The sequence below is a fragment of the Schistocerca serialis genome, chromosome 3, assembly GCF_023864345.2.
Source record: "Schistocerca serialis cubense isolate TAMUIC-IGC-003099 chromosome 3, iqSchSeri2.2, whole genome shotgun sequence".
Lineage (NCBI taxonomy): Eukaryota > Metazoa > Arthropoda > Insecta > Orthoptera > Acrididae > Schistocerca > Schistocerca serialis.
In genome coordinates, this window is record NC_064640.1 from 287,565,012 (window position 1) to 287,588,468 (window position 23,457).

Here is a 23,457-nt window from a genome sequence, read left to right on the forward strand (position 1 = left end):
TCAATTATGCTCTGGGGAGCATTCACGTGCGCATCCATGAGTCCAATGGAGCTCGTGAAAGGCATTATGACACTCAAGATGTATCGTACGCTGGTTGTAGGCCGCGTACACCCGTTCATAACGATCATGTTTCCCGACGGCAGTGACATTTTTCAACAAGATAATGCTCCATGTCGCAAGGCCAGGATTGTGATGGAGTGGTTCGAGGAACACAGTAGTGAATTCCAGTTGATGTGCTGGCCCCCCAACTCGTCAGATCTGAACCCGATCGAATACATCTGGGATGTGATTGAACGTGATGTCAGAGCTCATAGGTCCCTCCGCGGAATTTACGGGAATTAGGTGACTTGTGTGTGCAGGTGTGCCAGCTCCCTCCAGCGACCTACCAAGGCCTGATTTCTTCCATGTCACGACGCGTCGCCGGTGTTATCCTTGCCAGAGGTGGACATACCAGCTATTAGGTAGGTGGTCATAATATTCTGGCTGATCAGTGTAAATTCTTTTTAATTTGTTGTACTCCTTAAAATACATTGTGTATCATAATTAATCACAAAAGCATTCACTTGAAGGTACAAGATGCTAGAAGGTAAAAGTCTTAATAAAAACGGGCTCTAAGAGATATGAATACTTCTCCATCTTCGATACTGTGAAACAAATCTCGTCTACAGAAAGCTCTCTGCTTTCCACGTTTTGAGAGGTGATAGTATGGACCAAAAAAAGAAAAAATAGTCCAGTAAACATGGGCTCTAGAGTGCATAACTCGGGAACTGTGAGAAGCTGAACACGTAATCATCTTCGCTACTGTGAAACACATCTCTTCTACTGAATAGACCCGCCCGGGTAACCACGCGTGTTAACGCGACCGCTTCCGAGACGGGGAGGTATGCTGGCTCTGGATCAAATCCGCCTGGCGGATGAACGACGAAGGCTCGGTGTACTGACCAGCCTGGATGTGGTTTATAGGTAGTTTCCGACATCCCTCTAGGTGAATACCGGGCTGGTTTCCATGTTCCTCCTGAGATACACGCTACGAAAACATTTAGAATTGGGCCCACTGCTTCTGTCCTGGGGAGTGAATAGCAGACTGATGAAATTAGCTGTTTTGTTTCTTTAAACTTTTTCTCAGCATCAGCGTCTACTGAACAAGTGCTCATAGCTATTAAGGTATGCACTTTAGAGCCCATGTATTCTGGACATTTTCTTGATATTTGGTCCATAACACCTCCTCCCAAAATATGGAAAGCAAAGAACTTGCAGTAGAAGAGATTTGCGTCTTAGAGATCCCCCGTCCCTCCAGACAGTCGGCGAGGGTGAGAGAGAGAGCGACAGAGAGAGAGGAGAAACTCGGTATAAACACAATTTTTACTTACGAGCAGCACGTAAATCTTGAGTTTAAAATGCGCAGAAAGCCCGTAATTATCTAAACGCAAGAATGTCTTGTTGTGTTATGCTGAAGGCATAGATGGTTCTTGTTTCTTTTTTTGTCAGAATAACCGATAAAAGTACAATAAAACATTACGTCGTTTGTCTTTTCGTGATTGCATAGCAGATAAGTGAGCTATTGTGTGGGTTTTAGTAAGTAAAGTTAAATCTTTTACTTTACAAAAAAATTGTAGATTTCTAGGGCTGCGTTCTGGCTAACACATCCAGGTATTTTCGATAAGTATTTGATCTCTCTGCATTCTTTACCTAGTTACTAAAAATAGTACTGCCATCAGTTACTATAAATAGCTGTATTCTAAGCTAAGCCTTTCGATTTGTCATCATCCTCAGGCTTCTTAAAGTCAGTACATTTGTTGTTCTATGCGCCTTGACCTTTCGCCAAAGGCCTCTTGCTGGCAAATGTGCACAACAACTGACACAAGACTCCAATAATTGGCAGCGCCGTTGCTCTTTTACAGGCCTCTCCTGTGGATTTTTTCATATTTTCATCCATTTGTTGCCAGATAAGTAGCTCTCCTTTCAAAGCTACAAAACAAGTGAGATCGTCTTTGTTTGGTTCAGCGCTTTGCAAAACATGCTGTATTATCTTTGTCATTAACGTTTTACGATAGCAATTTTTGTAGATGGTCGATTCTTTGTAGCTGAATTGTATGGAGTCTTAATGACATTTCATGTAACAAATGATCGAGAAAATGTATTAACACTGACAGACGGTAATACTCTTCCAGAAACTGTCTGAAAATTTGGTCTCTTCAAAACATAACTGTACTTTGCTACGTAAACAGAGTGCCACCTGTAACTATTTCCGAAAGTTCTCCATCTATTAGTAATAGTGTCTATTTATCTATGTATACAAATTGTATTCGCGGCTTCACTTTTTGTTGAAAGGCACAGTGAGTAATCCTTAAGGTACAAATATTACAAATATGACTTTAGCTCTGTCTGTCTGTCACCGTTTCACTACAGAACCACAGAATCGAATTTGATGATGTTTGTTATGAAGATAGCTTGAATCCTGAGGAAGAGCATAGGTTACTTAAAAAAGTTAAATCAGTAGGGAGAGGAGATAGTAGTCGACAATAGTGAATCAAGGCAGCAAAACGTTTGTTGCCAATGCATTCATTTACAATACGTTGCACAAGTGATAAGAGCTACGTCAAACTGGAAATTACGAAACTGTAGATCTCAAATAGATCAGCACAAAAGTCCACGAGGGCATATACTTATCTTTTACGGTTCACTCATAATCATTACATTTGTCTTTTGATTGCACGTGGCGCAGCGAATCCGAAGGACATCACAAACAATTATTATCGTTGGTGAACCATCAAACTTAAACATATGTTCTTACGGAATTTTTTATAGATTTTTTTAGATTTGTATTTTAATATGACATATTGATTAGGCAGCGTGTTGCTCCTGGTAAACTCTTTATTTTATATAGCAGATTACCTTTAAACGACTGAACAAACTTTCATCAGAAATATGTCACAACAATTCTGATTAAACTAGCCTTCAAATAAATAAAAGATCTGAATTGTAATCTATGCATTCGTGTCGAAGCTGTGATGCCATAGGCATAACAAGGCGTTAAACTTATAATACCTGAGTTCGTACTATGGGGCAGCAGAGGGGACAGCTCAATCGCGGGCTTTGCTTCTCTGATACTTACTCACTGTAACAATACTACAGATACGCGCACGAAGTCGCGAGTAAAAGCCTTTTGTATATATAAATACATAAATAGACACTATTACTAATCGATGGAGAACTTTAGGAAATACTTTCAGGTGGAATTCTATTTACTTAGCAGTGTACAGTTACGCTTTGACAGACCAACAGAAGAGTATTACCGTCCGTCAGTGTTCATACGTTTCCTCCATCATCTGCTACATTAAATGTCATTAAGACTCCATACAACTCAGCTGCAAAGAATCGGCCATCTACAAAAATTGCTGTCGCAAAACGTTAATGATAAAGATGTAGAGCACGTTTTGCGAAGTGCTGAACCCTATAAAGACGATCGCACTTGTTTTGTAGCTTTGAAGGTAGAGCTACTAATCTGGCAAGAAGTGGATGAAAATATGAAAAAGCTCCCAGTACAAGCCTACAAAACAGCACCGGCGCTGCCAATTATTGGAGTCTTGTGTCAGTTGATGTGCACATTTTATGTAACAACCAGAACTGCAGAGAGATTTTTCTCGACCTTTCGCCATCTGAAAACATATCTTTGCAACAGGTCGACAGAAGATCGTTTAAACGGACTGGCGCTGATGCATATCCATCAAGATATTGCTTCAACGATGAATTCTGCGGGCTTTCAAACAATAAAGAATGAAATGATGTTGGTGTGAAGGCCCTAAACTACGTACCCTCAGACTCAAAGTTGAAATATTAAAAGTTTTGGCTGGTTTCGTTGTCTAGGGCTGGGATACGTAGTTCCCGCATTACAAGCCAAATACTGCAGAGTCTACAGTATACAATGTGAATATACACATGAATCGAATGGTCGAAGGTTCCTATCACTCAGCAATCGCTAATGTGTAACGTAGAAATTTATAAATAAAAGATTGCAATAAATAAAATCTGCAGGTACTATCTTAATGACTTTAAATGATGAGTACGATAGCAGAAGTACTTTTGAGAATGTCGTATATTTCTGAAAAACATTTATTGGTGTCGATGGTCCAGCAATTAAATAAAAGATAAGTTGAATAACAGGGAGGAGGAGATTAGTGTTTAACGTCCTGTCGACAACGAGGTCATTAGAGACGGAGCGCAAGCTCGGGTGAGGGAAGGATGGGGAAGGAAATCGGCCGTGCCCTTTCAAAGGAACCATCCCGGCATTTGCCTGAAGCGATTTAGGGAAATCACGGAAAACGTAAATCAGGATGGCCGGAGACGGAATAACAGGGAACCAACAGATTCCTACTGCACCTAATTATTTATGAACGACAACAACGCTCGCGAGATATTCACTTCTAAACGCATACTACGTCTTCACTGCAGAAACCTCGGAAATCTCACAAGTTCACAAGTCCGCACTCCGAAGTACAGTATTTAACTGACGCAATGGACATTATATATTTCAATTTTTTTATGATTCACGTAATAAGTAAACATTACAAAGGTACATGTTTTTACCACTATGATTTATCGCGGCACAGATTTCAGAGTCAGTCATACTAAATATTGGAGCACCATCTGAGAACTACGGCCCCAAATGTTAGACGCCAACAGATTCGGAACAGATTGGCCCATTTCTTTTAATGTCGACAACTGTCCACATTGGTGAGGGCTGAGATCTGTGCTATCTTCGATTGGTACCTAATTTCCCTATTTATGAGGTTATCTGCTAGCCTATCTCCTTTTGACATTCTTACAATGCAACTCCAATAACAAGGCTTGCAACAAGTTCACGCTTCCAGTGCCACTAGAATATAAGGGATGCTTGTTTTGCTGAAATTTGCGTGAAGTATGAAATCTATATCAAGCTCGAAAACCTTTTATGGCACTGTGCTCTGTGTACGACGCTCTTACTGTGCAGAATAAGAATATTTCGCCTAAAAGGTAAGGTTGTATGGTATTGCTGAGTGGGAGACCGAAGAGGGGTTGTGCAGTCCCCTATTAGGAATGGCTTTGTCCTTTGTCTCCTTATGCTGCGGTGGCAAGTTCCCCTTATGAAGCGTGCGTTGTGTGTACGTCTAGGGTAGCTGACTTTGTTGCGTGCTTGTGTAGTTTAGTGTCATTTTTCCCATTGTCATAGACGTTCAGAGAGAACGAAGACGGTTAAATTCGGCACGTAGTATACTCTAAGAATGTTGTTACGGTGGCACTGATAATGGTCGACAGACGTCATCGCCAGAAGTTGCCCGACAGCTTGGTCACAGTGAGTCCGACCTCCTCCGTCAGTTTTCGGTGGGGTGGATGTCACGACACTTCTGTGCTTAGACGAGTCTTGCACAGCGGCTTTTGCTATTAAAACGACGGTCAGTGCATGTGAATAAGCTATATCTTTTTCAAGAAGAACGTGGCGTCTTCCATGCGCTCTTTCCTCAGTTACTGGAACAACCATTACGTGCCAGAGATGTTTCGTAGTGATACTGAAAAGTAAGTTCACAAACACCCTCCATTGCTCCAAATAAATTCAGCAAAACATGCATATGTCAGATAACGAACATTGACTGCCATTGAGCATATGTGTGACAGACATGTATAAATTTTAGAATAAGACACTATGAAAACCTGCAGCGCAGAAAAGTGTCAGCCGCACAAACTTCACATTTTCAAACGCTTTCCTGGCACAGAAACCGAGCGAGTAGCTAGCACACTGGATTCGCATTCAGGAGGACGACGGTTCAGATACCCGTCAAGCCATCCACATTCTCGTTTTCCGTGATTTCCTTAAATCGCTTAGTGGATTGTTCTTTAGAAAAGGGCATGACTGATTTCCTTCCCTAACCTCCCCAAATTCGAGCTAGTGCTCCGTCTCTAATGACCTCCTTGTCGACGGGACGTTAAACTTTAATCTTCCTTGTTCCTGGTATAGAAACACCAGCAAGCAGCATTTTTAGACAGCTTGCTGCCCACCTACCACAGCCCGAAGAAGATGCACTGCTGTAAATTTAAGCATCAATATTGACATACTCCATATTGCCCATATTGCTCATTTGAAGATAGCCTTTATTGACGTTATAAACTGGACTGAAAATTTCAGATGCAGATTGTGCCTTTGCTGCAGATGACACGATGCATTACGTATAGATATGAGGCTCAAATGGGTAGAGAGTAAGCCGGCCGGAGTGGCCGTGCGGTTCTGGGCGCGCTACAGTCAGGAGCCGAGCGGCCGCTACGGTCGCAGGTTCGAATCCTGCCTCGGGCATGGATGTGTGATGTCCTTAGGTTAGTTAGGTTTAATTAGTTCTAAGTTCTAGGCGACTGATGACCTCAGAAGTTAAGTCGCATGGTGCTCAGAGACATTTGAACCATTTTTTGGGTAGAGAGTAACAGAGCATGAGAAATGCTATATAACGTAACGTTCAGTTAATTATTATTAAATTTTTAAGTTCTTAGAAACTTGTGGTTTCCAATAAAGCGCCAGCCACTGTGGCCGAGCGGTTCTAGGCGCTTCAGTTCGGAACCGTGCTGCTGCTACGGTCGCAGGTTCGAATCATGCCTCGGGCATGGATGTGTGTGATGTCCTTAGGTTAGTTAGGTTTTAGTAGTTCTAAGTCAGGGGCTAATGACCTCAGATGTTAAGTCCCATAGTGCTTAGAGCCATTTGAACCATTTTTTCCAATAAAGCGTCGATCTCACACCATGTATCCCGAGAGATATCTCTGTTATATAAATTTCTCGTCCTCAAGACGAGATAAACTCCTTCTTGCTTGTACTAAACTTATATTGTTCTCACAAACCATCTTTTGCGTGTGGGGGCTGATTTGAATCCCACCGACATCGTCCGAAGTCTGTACGTTTGGGGGTTAAAATCGGTTGCATTGAGCCAGCACAAGCACTGGTGTACTGATTTGTAAATATCGCCTGTCTTCAGCCGATGTCGGTCGGCGGCGGCATCCCACTACCTCGGTACCACTGTAACCGCTGCCTGAGTAGGTTGCCGGGCTTAACGTCCCATCTGACGAAGGGATCATCATTGACGGTCTCACACATCTTCGTCCAGTGAGATAATGTGGCGCGATTTGGTCTTTAACCTGGGACACTGATACAGCCTGGTGATCAGCAGCTATATACCACCACTTATCCTCCCTCTGCAGGTCAAATACTGGCAAGTTTTCTTCCACCCCCTAAACTCGAAGTGAATATTTCCAAGTATTATACCACTTCAGAAGCGTGCGTTACTGATCTCGCGTACAGAGGCGGGCATGTTTGGCAGAATCTATCATATCTGTTATCTGATTTTATTTATGTTATAGTATGCGTTTCATCCATTTGTTTTGCTGACGTATGAGTATGTCACGTTGGAGAATATATAAGGGGCAGTCAAATGAAAACGAGACAGATGGCAAAAAAGGAACTAAACTATTTATTATTTAAATTGTAACTGTCATAACTGTTAATAAATTTATCCCACTGTCAGACAAAATGGTCAAGCCTTCCTAGAAAAATGTTTGCAACTGCTTACGGAACCATGATTGTAACCAGGTGTGCATCTCTTTGTCCGAAGCAAATCGATGATCACAAATGTCTTTCTACAGGACTCCAACAATATGCAAATCGAATGCGGGGATATATGTAGGATGTGTAAGGGCCTCCCAGCGAAACTTCTACAGTGTAAACGAAACAACCTTGATAGCATGGATCATCCACCACCATCCTCCATACAATCCCGACCTCTCCCCATGCGGTTTCCATATTTTTATTTTTGGAGCCCTGAAGAAAGACATCCAAGGCCGTTGATTTGCTTCAGACGAACAGATGCACGTCTGGGTACAATCACGATTCCGTAGGCAACTGCAAGTATTATTCTATGAAGGCACTGACAGTCTCGTCTCACAGTGTGATAAATAAATTAGCAGTTACGGCGATTACTTTTGAAATAATTAACAGTTTACTTACATTTTTGCATCTGTCTCGTTTTCATTTGGCTGCCCCTTATAACAGCGCGGCGCATGACGCGTCCTATTGGCTTACAAGAACGAAAAAGTTTTACGTGGAGCACAAAAGGCGAATGAATTTTACGAAATTAAAGGCACTCAATTGTTGGTTGTTGTTCTTTATTTGTTTTTCCCATTATTTCAACGTGGCGGTTCGGCTTTCCGCAACTGTTGAAACGTAAAGTAATGAACAAGCAGCTCAAGTTGCAGAAGTAATTTATTATCATCATTGCCTTCTACCGGATGGTTATAATAAAAGTGCAGGTGCTCACAGAGGTCCAGCGTAAACTGTAATTATCGTATGGCACCGAAACTTGGTACATATTCTAATGCGTTAAGGCACAACTGATTTACACTAGAAAAAAGTTAGTTCCTATTGTGGTTACCAGGTGCAGATTTTGCGCTGTGAATGCCGTTGTGGTCGAGCGGTTCTAGGCGCTTCAGTCCGGAACCGCGCTGCTGCTACGGTCGCAGGTTCGAATCCTGCTTCGGGCATGGATGTGTGTGATGTCCTTAGGTTAATTAGGTTTAAGTAGTTATACGTCTAGGGGACTGATGACCTCAGATGTTAAGTCCCGTAGTGCTCAGAGCCATTTTTTGAATGCAAGAGAGACCTTTAGAAATGTTTCCGTATGTAATGGATTAGGATTGGGACATGGGGAGGAAAGGTGAAACAAGTGGGAAAAACATACTGTTGGTTTTATTATTAACCGCCGCTTAAACAATTTCTTCAATATGAACACCGCAGACGTCGACGAGATGCTGTACAGCACCAGATTTGCATCTGGTTGCCAAAATTGGAACTAATTTTTTCCGGCGTAAATCGGTTCCGTATTAACGCATAATCATATTCACCGATTTTCGCCGCCATACGATAATTACAAACCGCACTGAACCTCCGTGAGTAGCTGCACCTTAATTATAACCAGCTAGTAATAATATACCGGGTGATCAAAAAGTCAGTATAAATTTGAAAACTGAATAAATCACGGAATAATGTAGATAGAGAGGTACAAATTGACACACATGCTTGGAATGACATGGGGTTTTATTAGAACCAAAAAAATACAAAAGTTCAAAAAATGTCCAACAGATGGCGCTTCATCTGATCAGAATAGCAATAATTAGCATAACAAAGTAAGACAAAGCAAAGATGATGTTCTTTACAGGAAATGCTGAATATGTCCTCCATCATTCCTCAACAATAGCTGTAGTCCAGGAATAATGTTGTGAACAGCACTGTAATGCATGTCCGGAGCTATGGTGTGGCATTGGCGTCGGATGTTATCTTTCAGCAGCCTGATAGATGTCGGTCGATCACGATACACTTGCAACTTCAGGTAACCCCAAAGCCAATAATCGCACGGACTGAGGTCTGGGGACCTGGGAGGCCAAGCATGACGAAAGTAGCGGCTGAGCCCACGATCATCACCAAACGACGCGCGCAAGAGATCTTTCACGCGTCTAGCAATATGGGGTGGATCTAATAAAGCCCCATGTCATTCCAAGCATGTGCGTCAATTTTTACCTCTCTGTCTACATTATTCCGTGGTTTATTAAGTTTTCAAATTTATACTGACTTTTTGATCTCCGGGTATAATCATCTTCACGAATTCAACGAAGAAAATTGTAGCTATATTGGAACAGGGAGAGTCAAATTTACAATCTAGGTCAACTATTAATGCAAGGGAAGAGAAAGAAATAGAAAGTTAACATCTCTTAAGAGCGTAATGTAATACATACACTGATACCCAAAACATTACGACCACTGCCCACCACGAGATTAAATGCCGCCTGGTGGCGTTGCGGACACGTGACACGATAAGGCAAATGTGGACTGTGAACCAGAAGTCCACCAAAAAACTTTCAGAGGCTGTTCATGGTACCTTCTGAGTATCTTGGTATCAGGTCCCCATGGTCTCCGACGGATCGATACAGAGTAATAATTAAGTTATTCAGTTCGCTACCCCTGTTATCTTTGTTTCTGAGAAGACACCTTCGCAACAGCGTAAAAGCCTGTAATATTTAATTGCCAAAACATACTACACGAAATACAGGATTTGGTTCTACGCAGGCGACTATGTACAGCTGACGTGGTTGGCGTCGCTACGCGGACAGCTCAAATAAGCGTCGTTGTTCCGCTTTTCCTTTGCTTTCCGTTAGACTACGCACGAGGTGCACATCGACCAATTCTACATCAGTAAACATATCCATACTACTGCCGTGTATCATTGTTAACGAGAAATAAACACTGTCGGAAAACAACAAAGCCCTACACAGAACCGAGCAGTACTGAATGCAAACTTGAGTGCAATGACTTAAAGACGGCATTACTGTTATCAACATCACATACCTTGAGCACATGAAAACAAGACATACAGCACATATCTGCATCTTCATCTACATACATATTCCAAAGGCCACCGTACGGTGCGTGGCGAAGCATACCGTGTACCAATATTAGTCATTTCCTTTCCTGTTCCACTCGCAAACAGAGCGAGGGAATGAGCCCTAATTTTTCGTATCTTAGCTTTGTGGTCCTTACGCGCGATGTATGTTGGAGGCAGTAGAATCGATCGGCAGTCAGCTTCAAATGCCGGTTCTCTACATTTTCTCAACAGTGTTTCTCGAAAAGAACATTGCTTTCCCTCCAAGTATTCCCATCTCCGTAACACTTACATGTTGTTCAAACCTACCGGTAATAAATCTAGCAGTCCGCCTCTGAATTACTTCGATGTATTCCTTTTATCCGACCTGGTACGGATCCCAAACATCCGAGTAGTACTCAAGAATGGGTCGCACCAGCTTCCTATATGCGGTTTTCTTTACAGGCGAACCACTCTTACCTAAAATTCTACCAATAAACCGAAGTCGAGTATCCGCCTTTGCTACCATAGTTCTCACATGCTCGTGCCATCTCATATCGCTTTGCAGCGTTACGCCCAGATATGTAAAGAACTTGACTGTGTCAAGTACGACACTAGTAATACTGTATCCGAACATTAAAGGTTTGATGTCCCTACTCATACGCATTAACTCACATTTCTCCACATTTAGTGCTAGCTGCCGTTCATCACATAGACTGAAAATTTTGTCTAAGTCGTCTTGTATCTTCCTACAGTCACTCAACTTCGGCACCTTACCGTACACCACGGTATCATCAGCAAACAATCGAAGATTGCTGCTCTCCTTGTCCACCAAATCATTTATGTATATATAGAAAAACAGCGGTCCTATCACTCTTCCCTGGGGCACTCCTGACGATACCCTTGTCTCCGATGAACACTCGCCATCGAGGACAACGTACTGGGTTCTGTTACTTAAGAAGTCTTCGAGGCACTCGCATATCTGTGAACTTATTCCATATGCTCGTACCTTCGTTAACAGCCTTCAATGGGGCACCGTGTCAAATGCTTTACGGAAATCTAGAAATATGGAATTTTCCTGTTGCCCTTTACCCATAGCTCGCAGTACTTCATGTGAGAAAAGAGAAATCTGAGTTTCGCAGGAACGATGGTTTCTATAACCAAACTGATTCGCGGACACAAGCTTCTCAGTCTCAAGAAAGTTTATTATATTCGAACAGAGAATATGCTCAAGGACTCTACAGCAAACAGAAGATAGGGATACTAAAACGTAATTTTGCAGGTCTGTTCTTTTACCCTTCTTATATACTGCAGTCACCTGCGCTTTTTTCAAGTCGCTTTAGACTTTGCGTTGAGCGGGAGATTCACAATAAATGCAAATCAGGTAAGGGGCCAACGCCATAAAGTACTCTGTAAAATCGAATTGGGATTCCATCCGGACTTGGTGATTTATCTGCTTTCTCTACACCAGGGATGCTTTTTACTATGTCGTCCATACGGGAGTTGGAGTCAAATGACCGTATGCTTGTTCGATTTTCCTGTGTAAATGATTTCTTGAGCATGAAATTTAAAATTTCGGCTTTCATTTCGATACCTTCAACTGCCATAAAAGACTCGTCAGCAAGGGACTGAATGGAAGCCTTTGAAGTGTTGGCCCTATTTTCAGTGCAATACAGATACAAAGCTAACTGGGGAAAGAAACCAAACGAAATGCAATAACTCTGTAGCGAGCCGCCAGAGACCGTGTGTCCCTCACACGAAAATGCTCAGAAGGTATCTCTGAATAACCTTTGAAAGTTGGCGGTGGAGCTCTGACACGCCGCCTATAAGCGAAGATGTGGAATCATTCTAACCACGATATCGGCTGCAAATAGGGAAATCGACTAATTATAAACGAGTTTGACAAAGTGAAGATTGTTATGGCACGATGCTTAGGAACGAGCATATCGGAAACGGTGAGACTGACCGGTTGTCTGCGTACTTCTGTCGTGAGCGTCTATGGGAAGTAGTTCAAGGGCGGTGAGACCATGAGTAGACGACAAGGTGTTGGACGTTCTCGGCTCATCACAGAATGTGGAAGAGGAGGAGGAGTTGGAGATCATTGTTTAACGCCCCGTCCACATCGAGGTCATTAGAGACGGAGCGCAAGCTCGGATTAGGGAATGATGGAGAACGTAAGCGACCGTGCCATTTCGAAAGAACAATCCAAACGTTTGAGCGATTTAGGGGAATCACGGAAAACCGAAATCAGGATGGTGGCAAGCGGGTTTATGTCGTCGTCTTCCCGAATGGGAGTCCAGTTCCAGTGTGCTAACCACTACACCACATCGATTAGTAGACTGTAGAGGTCCGAGGCTTGCCCACTGTTTAAAGCAGAATAGGTGGTAATGTGTGGCAGTTTTCGTAACAGAGTAAAATGCTGGTGTACGTACAAATATTTAAGAGCACACAGTTCAGCGCAGTTGTTGAACATGGGACTCTATGTTGAACCAACCATATCGTCAATCACGATTGCAGTGGGCACGGGATCAACAAAACTAGACCGAGAATCAATGGAAAAGTGTCATTGAGTCGGAAGAATCACATTTCGAGTTACAGTAGGTCGATGGTCGAGTCTTGATTCGCCGTCATGCAGGCGAAAATCTGCTCGAAAAATGAACCGCGCCAAGGACGCAAGCCGGTAGCTTTAGTGTTATGCTATGGGTACCATTAACTTAGCCTTTCATGGGACCTATAATAGTAAATGAAGGCACGATGAGACCTGATAACTATGTGGACACTGTTGCGGATCACCTGCATCCCTTCATGCTTAGTGTCTACCCGACAGCGAAGGCATCCTCCATCAGGACAACTGTCCGTACCACAAGACTAGAATCATGCTACAGTCGTTTGGGGAGGATAATAGTGAACTCACAATGATATCTTGGCCACCAAATCCGCCTGATCTGAACCGGACCTGGGACGCTATCACCTGCAGCTCCGCGCCCACAATCCATCGGCACATAATACACGGGAATTGCGTGATCTTTGCATAGACATCTGGTGCCACCTACATCCGGAGACCCACCAACGAGTTTTCGAATCCATGCCATACAGACTGTCTGCTGTACTGCTTTCCAAAAGTGGACCAGTGCACTATTAAGCAGGTGGTCATAATGTTGTGGCAAATCTATGTCTGTAAGGGCAAACATCGATTACAGTTCGTACCTGCTGGTTAACTACGTAACTAGTAGCCACTTGTACCGTAAACACATTTATTAACTTCAGTGTAGTATTACATATAGAAGCTGCGTTGAAAACTTTTACTTACGTACGTGTCACACTTTTGTCTCAATGGTTGTTGATTTCCCTACTTGCATTTTTAGTTAAAGACGATTGCTAATTTCAACGCAGTGTTTCTGATGTATGTACAATATTCCACGGTGAACACTTAAGGATGATTATATGTTAATTGAAACCGGAACATAAGTAAATCACTCAGGCAGCTGGAACTGCTTTTTCACTATTATTATTCTTTACACTGGGAAAAAACTGGAATCTATGATTTGACAATAAGTGGAAGGCAGAACATTAGTATCAGCGAGGCTAGCAACAACTTTTTTCTAATTTTTTTTCTTACAAATAGAAGTAGCCACACGGTCCAGTCACCTTAACGTGACCACCACCTACGTTCGATGTCAATGCGCAATAACAACTCATCGAAGATAGATGGCAGCACGAGCAGTGGAGAGTATGTAAAGTGTGTCAGGGGAAGCGGAAAACAGTGCAGTCGTTGTCGCAATGCGGAAATGGATCGATTTTTCTGACCTCCAAAGAGTCATAGTCATTGGCTTTCAAGCCAACGGTGGAAACATTTCCGAAACGGCTAAATTGTAAACTGTTTGCGTGCCTCCGTCGTTAAAGTATACCGTACGTAGCAAACTAAACTAAACTAAACTAAACTCCGTCCGAACAGGCCTTGCAAGGCCCAACGGTACCGACCGGCCGCCGTGTCCTCCTCTCAGCCAAGGGGCTTCACTGGATGCGGATTCGAAGGGGCATGTGGTCAGCACACCGCTCTCCTGGCCGTTGTCAGTTTTCGCGACCGGAGCCGCTACTTCTACTCAAGTACCTCCTCAGGTTGCCTCACAAGGGCTGAGTGTAGCCCGCTTGCCAACAGCGCTCGGCAGACCGGACGGTCACCCATCCAAGTGCTAGCCCATCCCTACAGCGCTTAACTTCGGTGATATGAGGGGAACTGGTCTTACCACTGCGGCAAGGCCGTTGGCACGTAGCAAAATGGCGCCATCCAAAATAGGCGCCGAGGCAACTATGGTGCAGCACGGGCCGTAGATGACAAAGATGAACAATGGTTGCAGACATGTGCACGGGTTGATAGACTTACAACTTTTGAGCAACCGACTGTTAAACTAAGGGGCTACTACAGTGTCTTCTCAACGACTGTTCAGCGAACGTTGCTACGTATGGCCCTCACAGCAGGTGAGTTCATGCACCCATGCTGACTAGTTCATCAGCGATGAAGGTTGAAATTTGCACGCCAATACCGTAACTTTTCAGATGAATCCTGTTTTATGTTCCATTGGACAGATGATCGTTGGCATATACGGAGTGAAACGTCTGAAAGCGAACACCCTGCAACAATCGCTGAAAGCGTCGAGGCCAGAAGCGGGAGCGTTACGGTCCGGGGAATGTTTTCGTACATTCCCTGAGCGACCTCGTCATTATGGAAGGCATAATGAATCAACACAAGTATGAATCTATCCTTGAGGACCCTGTCCACCCCTACATGCAGTTTGTTTTTCCTTAGCACAATGGCATCTACAGCAGGACAATGCAACGTGTTACACAGCTAGTATATGTACGTGGTTGGACGAGCACCAGAATGAGTTTACCGTACACCCCCGGCCACAAAGCTCTTCGGATTTAAACACAATCGAGATTCTGTGGGACCACGTCGATCACTCTGTTCGCGCCATTGATCCTCAACCGAAGAACATAGCGCAGCTGGCCACGGAAATGGAGTCGTTATGGCTCTGCATGCTTGGCAGTACCATCCGGAACCTCACTGACTCACTTCCTGCACGTCTCGCGCTGCGAAAGGTGATTATTCAGACTTTTGACAAGAGGTCACATTAATGTGACTGGACAGCGTATTAATATGACTAGACAATGTACATCCAGATACCATATTTGTACCAAGAAGAAACAGAAGTTTGGCCTCAAAGCATCTACTAGATTTTTCACTAGTTTGTGCCATCGTATATCGAGGACCTATGTTCTGTCTCGTTGAGGTATCTGAATACTGTGCGTACCTGTAGACGAACTTCTGGCCGAGCACCTTCTTGATGATGTTCTTGTCGTAATAGTAGCGCAGAGCGCGGCTCAGCTTGTCGTAGTTCATGTTGGTCTTGTTCTTGCGCAGTCCCCATAGTCTCGCCACCTCCTCCGCGTTGACCAGCTTGAATTCTCCATCGTTATTAGTCCACGCTATGATGCTCGTGTACTGGTTGCTAATGAGCAACTCCAGCAGGAACTGCCACAGTGTCACGTTTGTCTCCATGCCAGACTGATGCTGGAACACACAAACCCGGTACATTTACATCTTCTAGAGACCTAAGGGAAACCACAAAGACTACGAAAGTTCAGTAATATACGATTGGTGTACTCTACCAGTGCCTACATAACAGTACAAAAGCACGCAGTGTGATCTTCTCACTGAATAAAGAGCAACCTGAACAATGTGCATTTGACACTGGCATGAACTTTGCTCCGTTTCTTTTGATGCTAAACGAACTGTAGTAACACTGTAGCTATAGAAAAGTAGTCAAATAGAATATGGCCTGAACCTCAGCATACTTGCACATAGTTAAATTCTCAGTAGTTTCGCTAAATTTCTTCAAAATGAAGCGAGTGCTCAGCTGTACGAATGCTCACTAAGGAGGAACCCCATAGATGAATCTATAAACAATATCGCGAAGTGAATAACGTGGCACACAGTCGAGAAAAAGGATCAAGTACTGCTACCGAACGGCTAGGGTTGAGACGAAAAAGGCATCTTCAACTATCTTGAGATCTGAAATGCTTAGATAATCAGTGAGTAATTGCGGTGTTGAACAGTGTCACGTTTGTCTCCATGTCCGATTGATGCTGTAACACTCAACACCCGGTACATTTACATCTTCTAGAGAACTAAGGAAAACCACAAATACTACGAAAGTTCAGTAATATACTATTGGTGTACCCTACCAGTGCCTACATAACAGTATAGAAGCACGCAGTGTCATCTTCTCATTGAATAAAGAGCAACCTGAACAATATGCATTTGACACTGGCATGAACTTTGCTCCGTTTCTTTTGATGCTGAACCAACTGTAGTAGCACTGTAGCTATAGAATTGTAAAAACTGAAGGATCAAGAAGGATACATGTGGCTACAATGAATTTCTTATCATAAATTAGGTACATATAGAGTAGCGCTTCACTAAAACTACGGTTCTGTGGTTTCAGTACAACACATAAATGACGTAGTAAATGGTAGCTTTACCGGCAGTACTGGTAGCATTGCGAGGGAAAGAAACATAAATGAATGCGTGAGAGAGAAAGTGGGAGCCAATCACTTCTCTTTGTTCTTTGTTTGTTTGTTTTGCGCATAATTAGAACCGCACATCGTTCGGCATTAGTCCATTGTGTATTTCATAACCTTAAAAAATATAAATTGCATTTTATAAGTAATAAAAATTAAAATATGTGGATAAAAATCTCAGGACGATATCGCGACAATTCCTTTTTTTATCGATCTTGGCCTATGATTTTTTATCCACATATTTTAACACAACAGGTCGCATATCTTCTCATCTGACAATGTCAAATAACAACGAAATAAAAATTAGTTGACCACGTAACTTCTGATCTCTTATGTAACAAAAACAATTACTTCTGATGCAAGTACAGTTTAACAAGCACAAACATAAAAAATAAATATAAATATAATTATTGTTTACATTTTATACTCAGCAGAACGTTTATCATCATGATCAAAGGCAAGTGTTTCCTCTTATTATTGATAAGTGCGTAAGTTGTTTAGCAACACCAGAAGCATGTTTCATATAAGATCGGCGAAAGATTGAAGTGGTATATCATATGTACTTTTTTAAGTTTACCATTTTTTGCGGCAGTTACGTTTTCTAGCGCTATGTGGTAAATCTGTATTGTTTTATCATTTTTATTACAGCAGCCCTCTTTTTCACGCTAAATATCAACAATTTTCGAATAAAATCTCACTTAAACATAGATAATTTCAGTTTTGCTATAATACTGTTTATTTTTAAGTAACAGACCGGAGAATAATGTGTAAAACAAAAATGTTCCGTCGACAATGAAATCGTCAGAGGCGGAGCACACACTGAGGTTACATAAATGATGGAATAGCAATATGCACATATACAAATGGCAGAAGCATCGCCCACACAAGGTATAAACGGGTGGTGCATTGGCGAAGCTGTCATTTGTACTCAGGTGATTAATGTAATATAACACTAGCAACAAAGATCCGTATTGTGAGGGCTATGGTCTTTCCAGTTGTGATGTATGGATGTGAGACCTGGACCATTAGAAAGGCTGAACGGCGAAGAATTGACTCCTTCGAATTGTTCTTCTTAGAGTTCCATGGACTGCAAAGAGAACCAACTGATCAATATTGGAGCAAATTAAACCAGATTTCTCCCTGGAAGGTCTAATGTTAAAACAAAAGCTGACCTACTTTGGACACACAATGCGAAGGCATGCCTCGCTGGAAAAAACATTAATGCTGGGGAATATTGAAGGAACTAGAAGAAGAGGACGTCAGAGGATGAGATGGATCGATGGCATCACAGAAGCAATGTGTTCCAACCTGGAAGGTCTACGGGAGAAAGTGCAAGACAGGAAAAAGTGGCGTGATTTGGTTCATGGGGTCACGAAGAGTCGGAACCGACTAATCGAATAGAGAGAGAGAGAGAGAGAGATTAATGTGAAAAGATTTCCCGCTGATTAAGGCCGCACGACGGGAACTTACAGACTCTGAACGCGCAATGGTAGTTGGAGCTACACACATAGGATATTCTATTTTGGAAATCTTTACGGATTTCAGTATCTCGAGGTCCTCAGCGCCAAGAGTGTGCAGAGAATACCAACTTTCAGGCATTACCTCTCCCCACGGACAACGCAGTGGCCGACGGCCTTAACGACCGAGCGCAACGGCGTTTACATAGATTTGTCAGTGCGTGAAATAACCTCAGGTATCAATGTGGAAAGTACGACGAACGTATTCGTTAGGAGAGTCTGCGAAATTTCGTGTTAAGGACCGACGCGAGTGCCTTTGCTAACAACACGGCATCGCCTGCAGCGCCTCTGCTGGGATCGTAACCATATCGGTTGGACACTAGAAAACTGAAAAACTGTGGCCTGGTTAAATGAGTGCCGATTTCCGTTGGTAAGAGCTGATGACAGCGCTGAATGTGGCGCAGACCCCACGAAGGCATGGAGCCAAGTTGTTGACAAGGCACTGTGCAAGCTGGTGGTGGCTCCGTAATGGTGTGGGCTGTGTTTACACGGGATGGACTCAGTCCTCTAGTTTAACTGAACCGATCATTTTCTGTAAATCGTTATGTTCGGCTACCTAGAGACGATTTGCCGCTATTCAAGTACTTCATGCTCCCAAATAACGACGGAATTTTTATGGGTGATAATGCGCCATGGCAGAACATTATGGACAACTCGAGCGAATGATTTGGCCACCCAGATTGCCCAACATGAATCCAATAGAACATTTGTGGGACATAATCGAGAGGTCAGTACGTGCACAACGTCCTACATCGACAACACTTTTACAATTATGCATGGCTGTAGAGATAGCATGGCTCAATATTTCTGCAGAGGACTACCAACGACTTTTTGAGACCGCACCACGTCGAACAACTTCTCTACGCCGGGAAAAAGGAAGTAAGACACGATAAAACGAGATATCCAATGATTTTTGTCACTTCAGTATAGATCGGATTGGTTACGGATGGCGAAGGTAGTCGAGCGTGATCTTTCTAAGGAGCACACTGGCATTTGCCTCTAGTCGTTTAGGGGGATCACCGAAAACCTGAATTCGGGAGGTCTGACTGGGATTTGACCACTGTTCTACAGAATGGGAATCCAGTGCTTTAACACTGCACCACTTTGCTCTGTAAGTTCAGTCGAGAGAGGGATCAGCTCTGCTATGTGTACGCCAGCATTCAGCAGTCTTAACCACTTACTGTTGCACATGACAAATAAATTGTTCCGCAGTGATCGTTAAAATACTGTTACTGAAAAGTCACTACCGGTTTTGCATCAATAGAGATGCGTCTTCAGATGATAGGTTTTTTAAACAGCCATCACGCGACAAAGTGACTGCCTAGAGTCAGGGAACTTCTCCCTGTTATAAATTTTGTGAACTATTTAGAATTAACCAAAGGGAACTTAAATGAACTGCAGCAGCTGTGCTCTCACAGCGATCCAAGCACTGACATCACTAGTGGGATATTTCATGTAATTGAGTTATAAATTCATCCGGTACCAACGACGACATTTGATTAATAATACACTGATCAGACAGAACATTATGACCACCTACCTAATAGCCGGTATGTTCACCTTTGGCGCGGATAACAGCAGCGAAGCGTTGTGGCCTGGAAGCAATGACACCTTGGGAGGTCGCTGGAGGGAGTTAGCACCACATCTGCATACACAAGTCATGTGATTTCCGTAAATTCCGGGGAGGGGCCCATGATCTCTGACAAAATGTGCAATCACATCACAGATATGTTGGATCAGGTTCACATCTGGTGAGTTGGGTGCCAGCACATCAATTCGAACTCGTCACTGTGTTCCTCGAACCACTCCATCACGCTCCTGATCTTGCGTCACGGCGCATTGTATTTTTGAAGAATGCCACTACAGTCGGGAAACACGATCGTCACGAAGGGGTGTACGTGGTCTGCAACAAGTGTGTGATACTCCTTGGCCGTCATGGTGCCTTGTACGAGCTCCGCAGGACCCACGGACGCCCACGTGAATGCTCCCCAGAGCATAATGGAGCCGCCACCAGCTTGTCTTCGTCCCGCTGTACAGGTGTCAACGAGCTGTTCCCCCGGAAGTATACGGATTCGCGCCCTCCCATCGCCATGATGAAGGAGTTGTTAATATTCATCAGACCATGCACTGCTCTGCCCTTGCGCTAACGTCCAGTGCCGATGGTCACGTACCTACTTCAGTCGAAGTTACCGATGTCGTGGTTTTAACGTAGGTATGTGTATTGGTCGTCGGCTGCGGATGCCAATTGTCCTGTTTTACCAGTCTGCCCAGCCTACGAAGTCCGATATCTCTAATGAGGGGTAGGCGCCCAACCCCACGACGTCTGAATGTGGTTTCATCTTGGTTTCGCCACGTGTTTGAAACACTCACCAGAGCACTCATTGAACACCCGACAAGTCGTGCAGGTTCCGAAATGCTCGTGCCGAGCCTCCGTACCATCACAATCTGCCACGGTTAAACTCAGATAGATCGCGTGCCATCCCCATTCTACACACGGATAGCACGCTCACTGGTGTGTGTGTCTAACTAGCAGTCATTCCTCGCCAGATGACGCTGCTATCGCCTGGATGGGCTTATATCTATAATATGTCGGTGGTCATAACGTTCTCGCTGATTAGTATACATAACAGTCTATATAACAGACGTTGCATATAATATAGGTCCAGGTTACATAGCATTGAGGCGGCGTTGTCACACAATGGCAGGGCCCTGTAAAATCTCTCGCGTAGCAGAGACGCCGTGGGTACATCTGGTACGGTCCACAAAATACAGTTACTACATTCAGTTTAATAATAAGTTTACTATTATATCATTAATCATCACAATTAAATGCCTCTGACTCTGAGGGCAGGCAAATTAAAGCTAGGGTTTGCAGATCGAAATGTAATATTACCTAGAATAATGTATTCAGACGAATACCAGAATGACTACTTTAGATTTGGTTGTTGGTTCGTCAGGACGGAAACTCGTTTGATGCACAAACAACTTAGGGGAATGCAGACGGGTGACGTCTTCGATAACTGTCAATATTTCGACAGGTGAACACGACGTAGCACTTTACAGGGAAGTTTATACCCTCGGTGGCGATTGGATTCAAATGGTTCAAATGGCTCTGAGCACTATGGGACTTAACATCGATGGTCATCAGTCCCCTAGAACTTAGAACTACTTAAACCTAACTAACCTAAGGACATCACACACATCCATGCCCGAGGCAGGATTCGAAACTGCGACCGTAGCAGTCCCGCGGGAGTGGATTCCTGCCTTGAAAAAGATATGTCGTAATATCGATGGTTGTCGAGGACGTCACCTGGTTGTGTTCCCGTACGTTGGTTGAATATTTATACGCTGGGCGGATCTTACGTTTCATGTGGTTTGATTCAGCTCTCCACGATGGTCTATCCTACGACAGTCTGTTCATTTCTGAAAAACTACTGTAGTCAACTTCAATTTGAACATGCCTGCTGTAGTCGCTAGTCATGTCTTGGTTTCCCTCCACAATTTTAAGCGCCCTTACCTCCACCTTTCTCCCACTTTTCCCTCCAGCACCAAATTAACGATTCCTTGATGTTTTAGGGTGTCTCTTATCAATCGATCCCTTCTATTAGCCGGCCGCTGTGACCGAGCGGTTCTAGGCGCTTCAGTCCGGAGCCGCGCTGCTGCTACGGTCGCCGGTTCGAATCCTGCCTCGGGCATGGATGTGTGGATGTCCTTAGGTTAGTTGCCGGCCGGGGTGGCCGAGCGGTTCTAGGCGCTACAGTCTGGAACCGCGCGACCACTACGGTCGCAGGTTCGAATCCTGCCTCGGGCATGGATGTGTGTGATGTCCTTAGGTTAGTTAGGTTTAAGTAGTTCTAAGTCTAGGGGACTGATGACCTCAGATGTTAAGTCCCATAGTGCTTAGAGTCATTTGAACCATCTGAACTTTCTATTAGTCAAGTTGGGTCATATGTTTCTTTTTTCCCTAAAGTGATTCAGTTCCTCATCATTTGTTATCCGATCTGCTCGTCTAATTTATAGTATTCTCCTGTAGTACCACATTTTAAAAGCCTCTGTTCTTGTCTTAACTCCTTATTGTCGACCTACAGAAAACACTACCTAACATTTAAATTTACACTACTGGCCATTAAAATTGATTCACCAAGAAGAAATGCAGATGATAAACGGGTATTCATTGGACAAATATATTATACTAGAACTGACATGTGATTACATTTTCACGCTATTTGGGTGCATAGATCCTGAGAAATCAGTACCCAGAAAAACCACCTCTGGCCGTAATAACGGCCTTGGTACGCATGGGCATTGATTCAAACAGAGCTTGGATGGCGTGTACAGGTACAGCTGCCCATGCAGCTTCAACACGATACCACAGTTCATCAAGAGTGGTGACTGGCGTATTGTGGCGAGCCAGTTGCTCGGCCACCATTGACCAGACGTTTTCAATTGGTGAGAGATCTGGAGAATGTGCTGGCCAGGGCAGCAGTCGAACATTTGCTGTATCCAGAAAGGCCCGTACAGGACCTGTAACATGCGGTCTTGCATTATCCTGCTGAAATGTACGGTTTCGCAGGGATGGAATGAAGGATGGAGCCACGGGTCGTCCACTGTTCAAAGTGCCGTCAATGCTAACAAGAGGTGACCGAGACGTGTAACCAATGTCACCGCATACCATCACGCCAGGTGATACGCCAGTGTGGCGATGACGAATACATGTTTCTAATGTGCGTTCACAGCGATTTCGCCAAACACGGATGCGACCATCATGATGCTGTAAACAGAACCTGGATTCATCCGAAAAAATGACGTTTTGCCATTCGTGTACTCAGGTTCGTCGTTGAGTACACCATCGCAAGCGCTCCTGTCTGTGACGCAGCGTCAAGGGTAACCGCAGCCATGGACTCCGAGCTGATAGTCCATACTGCTGCAAACGTC

At 43.7% G+C, this 23,457-nt stretch overlaps 1 protein-coding gene across 1 annotated transcript in view; it reads right to left on the minus strand.

Moving 5' to 3' along the window:
• The window catches only part of LOC126471590 (ETS-related transcription factor Elf-1-like), a 163,277-nt gene that overhangs the window by 38,961 nt on the left and 100,859 nt on the right, over nucleotides 1-23,457 (minus strand). The window contains exon 2 of the mRNA XM_050099826.1: nucleotides 15,736-15,995. Within this exon, the coding sequence (XP_049955783.1) occupies nucleotides 15,736-15,995 (260 nt within the window). The remainder of the gene's footprint in view (nucleotides 1-15,735; nucleotides 15,996-23,457) is intronic.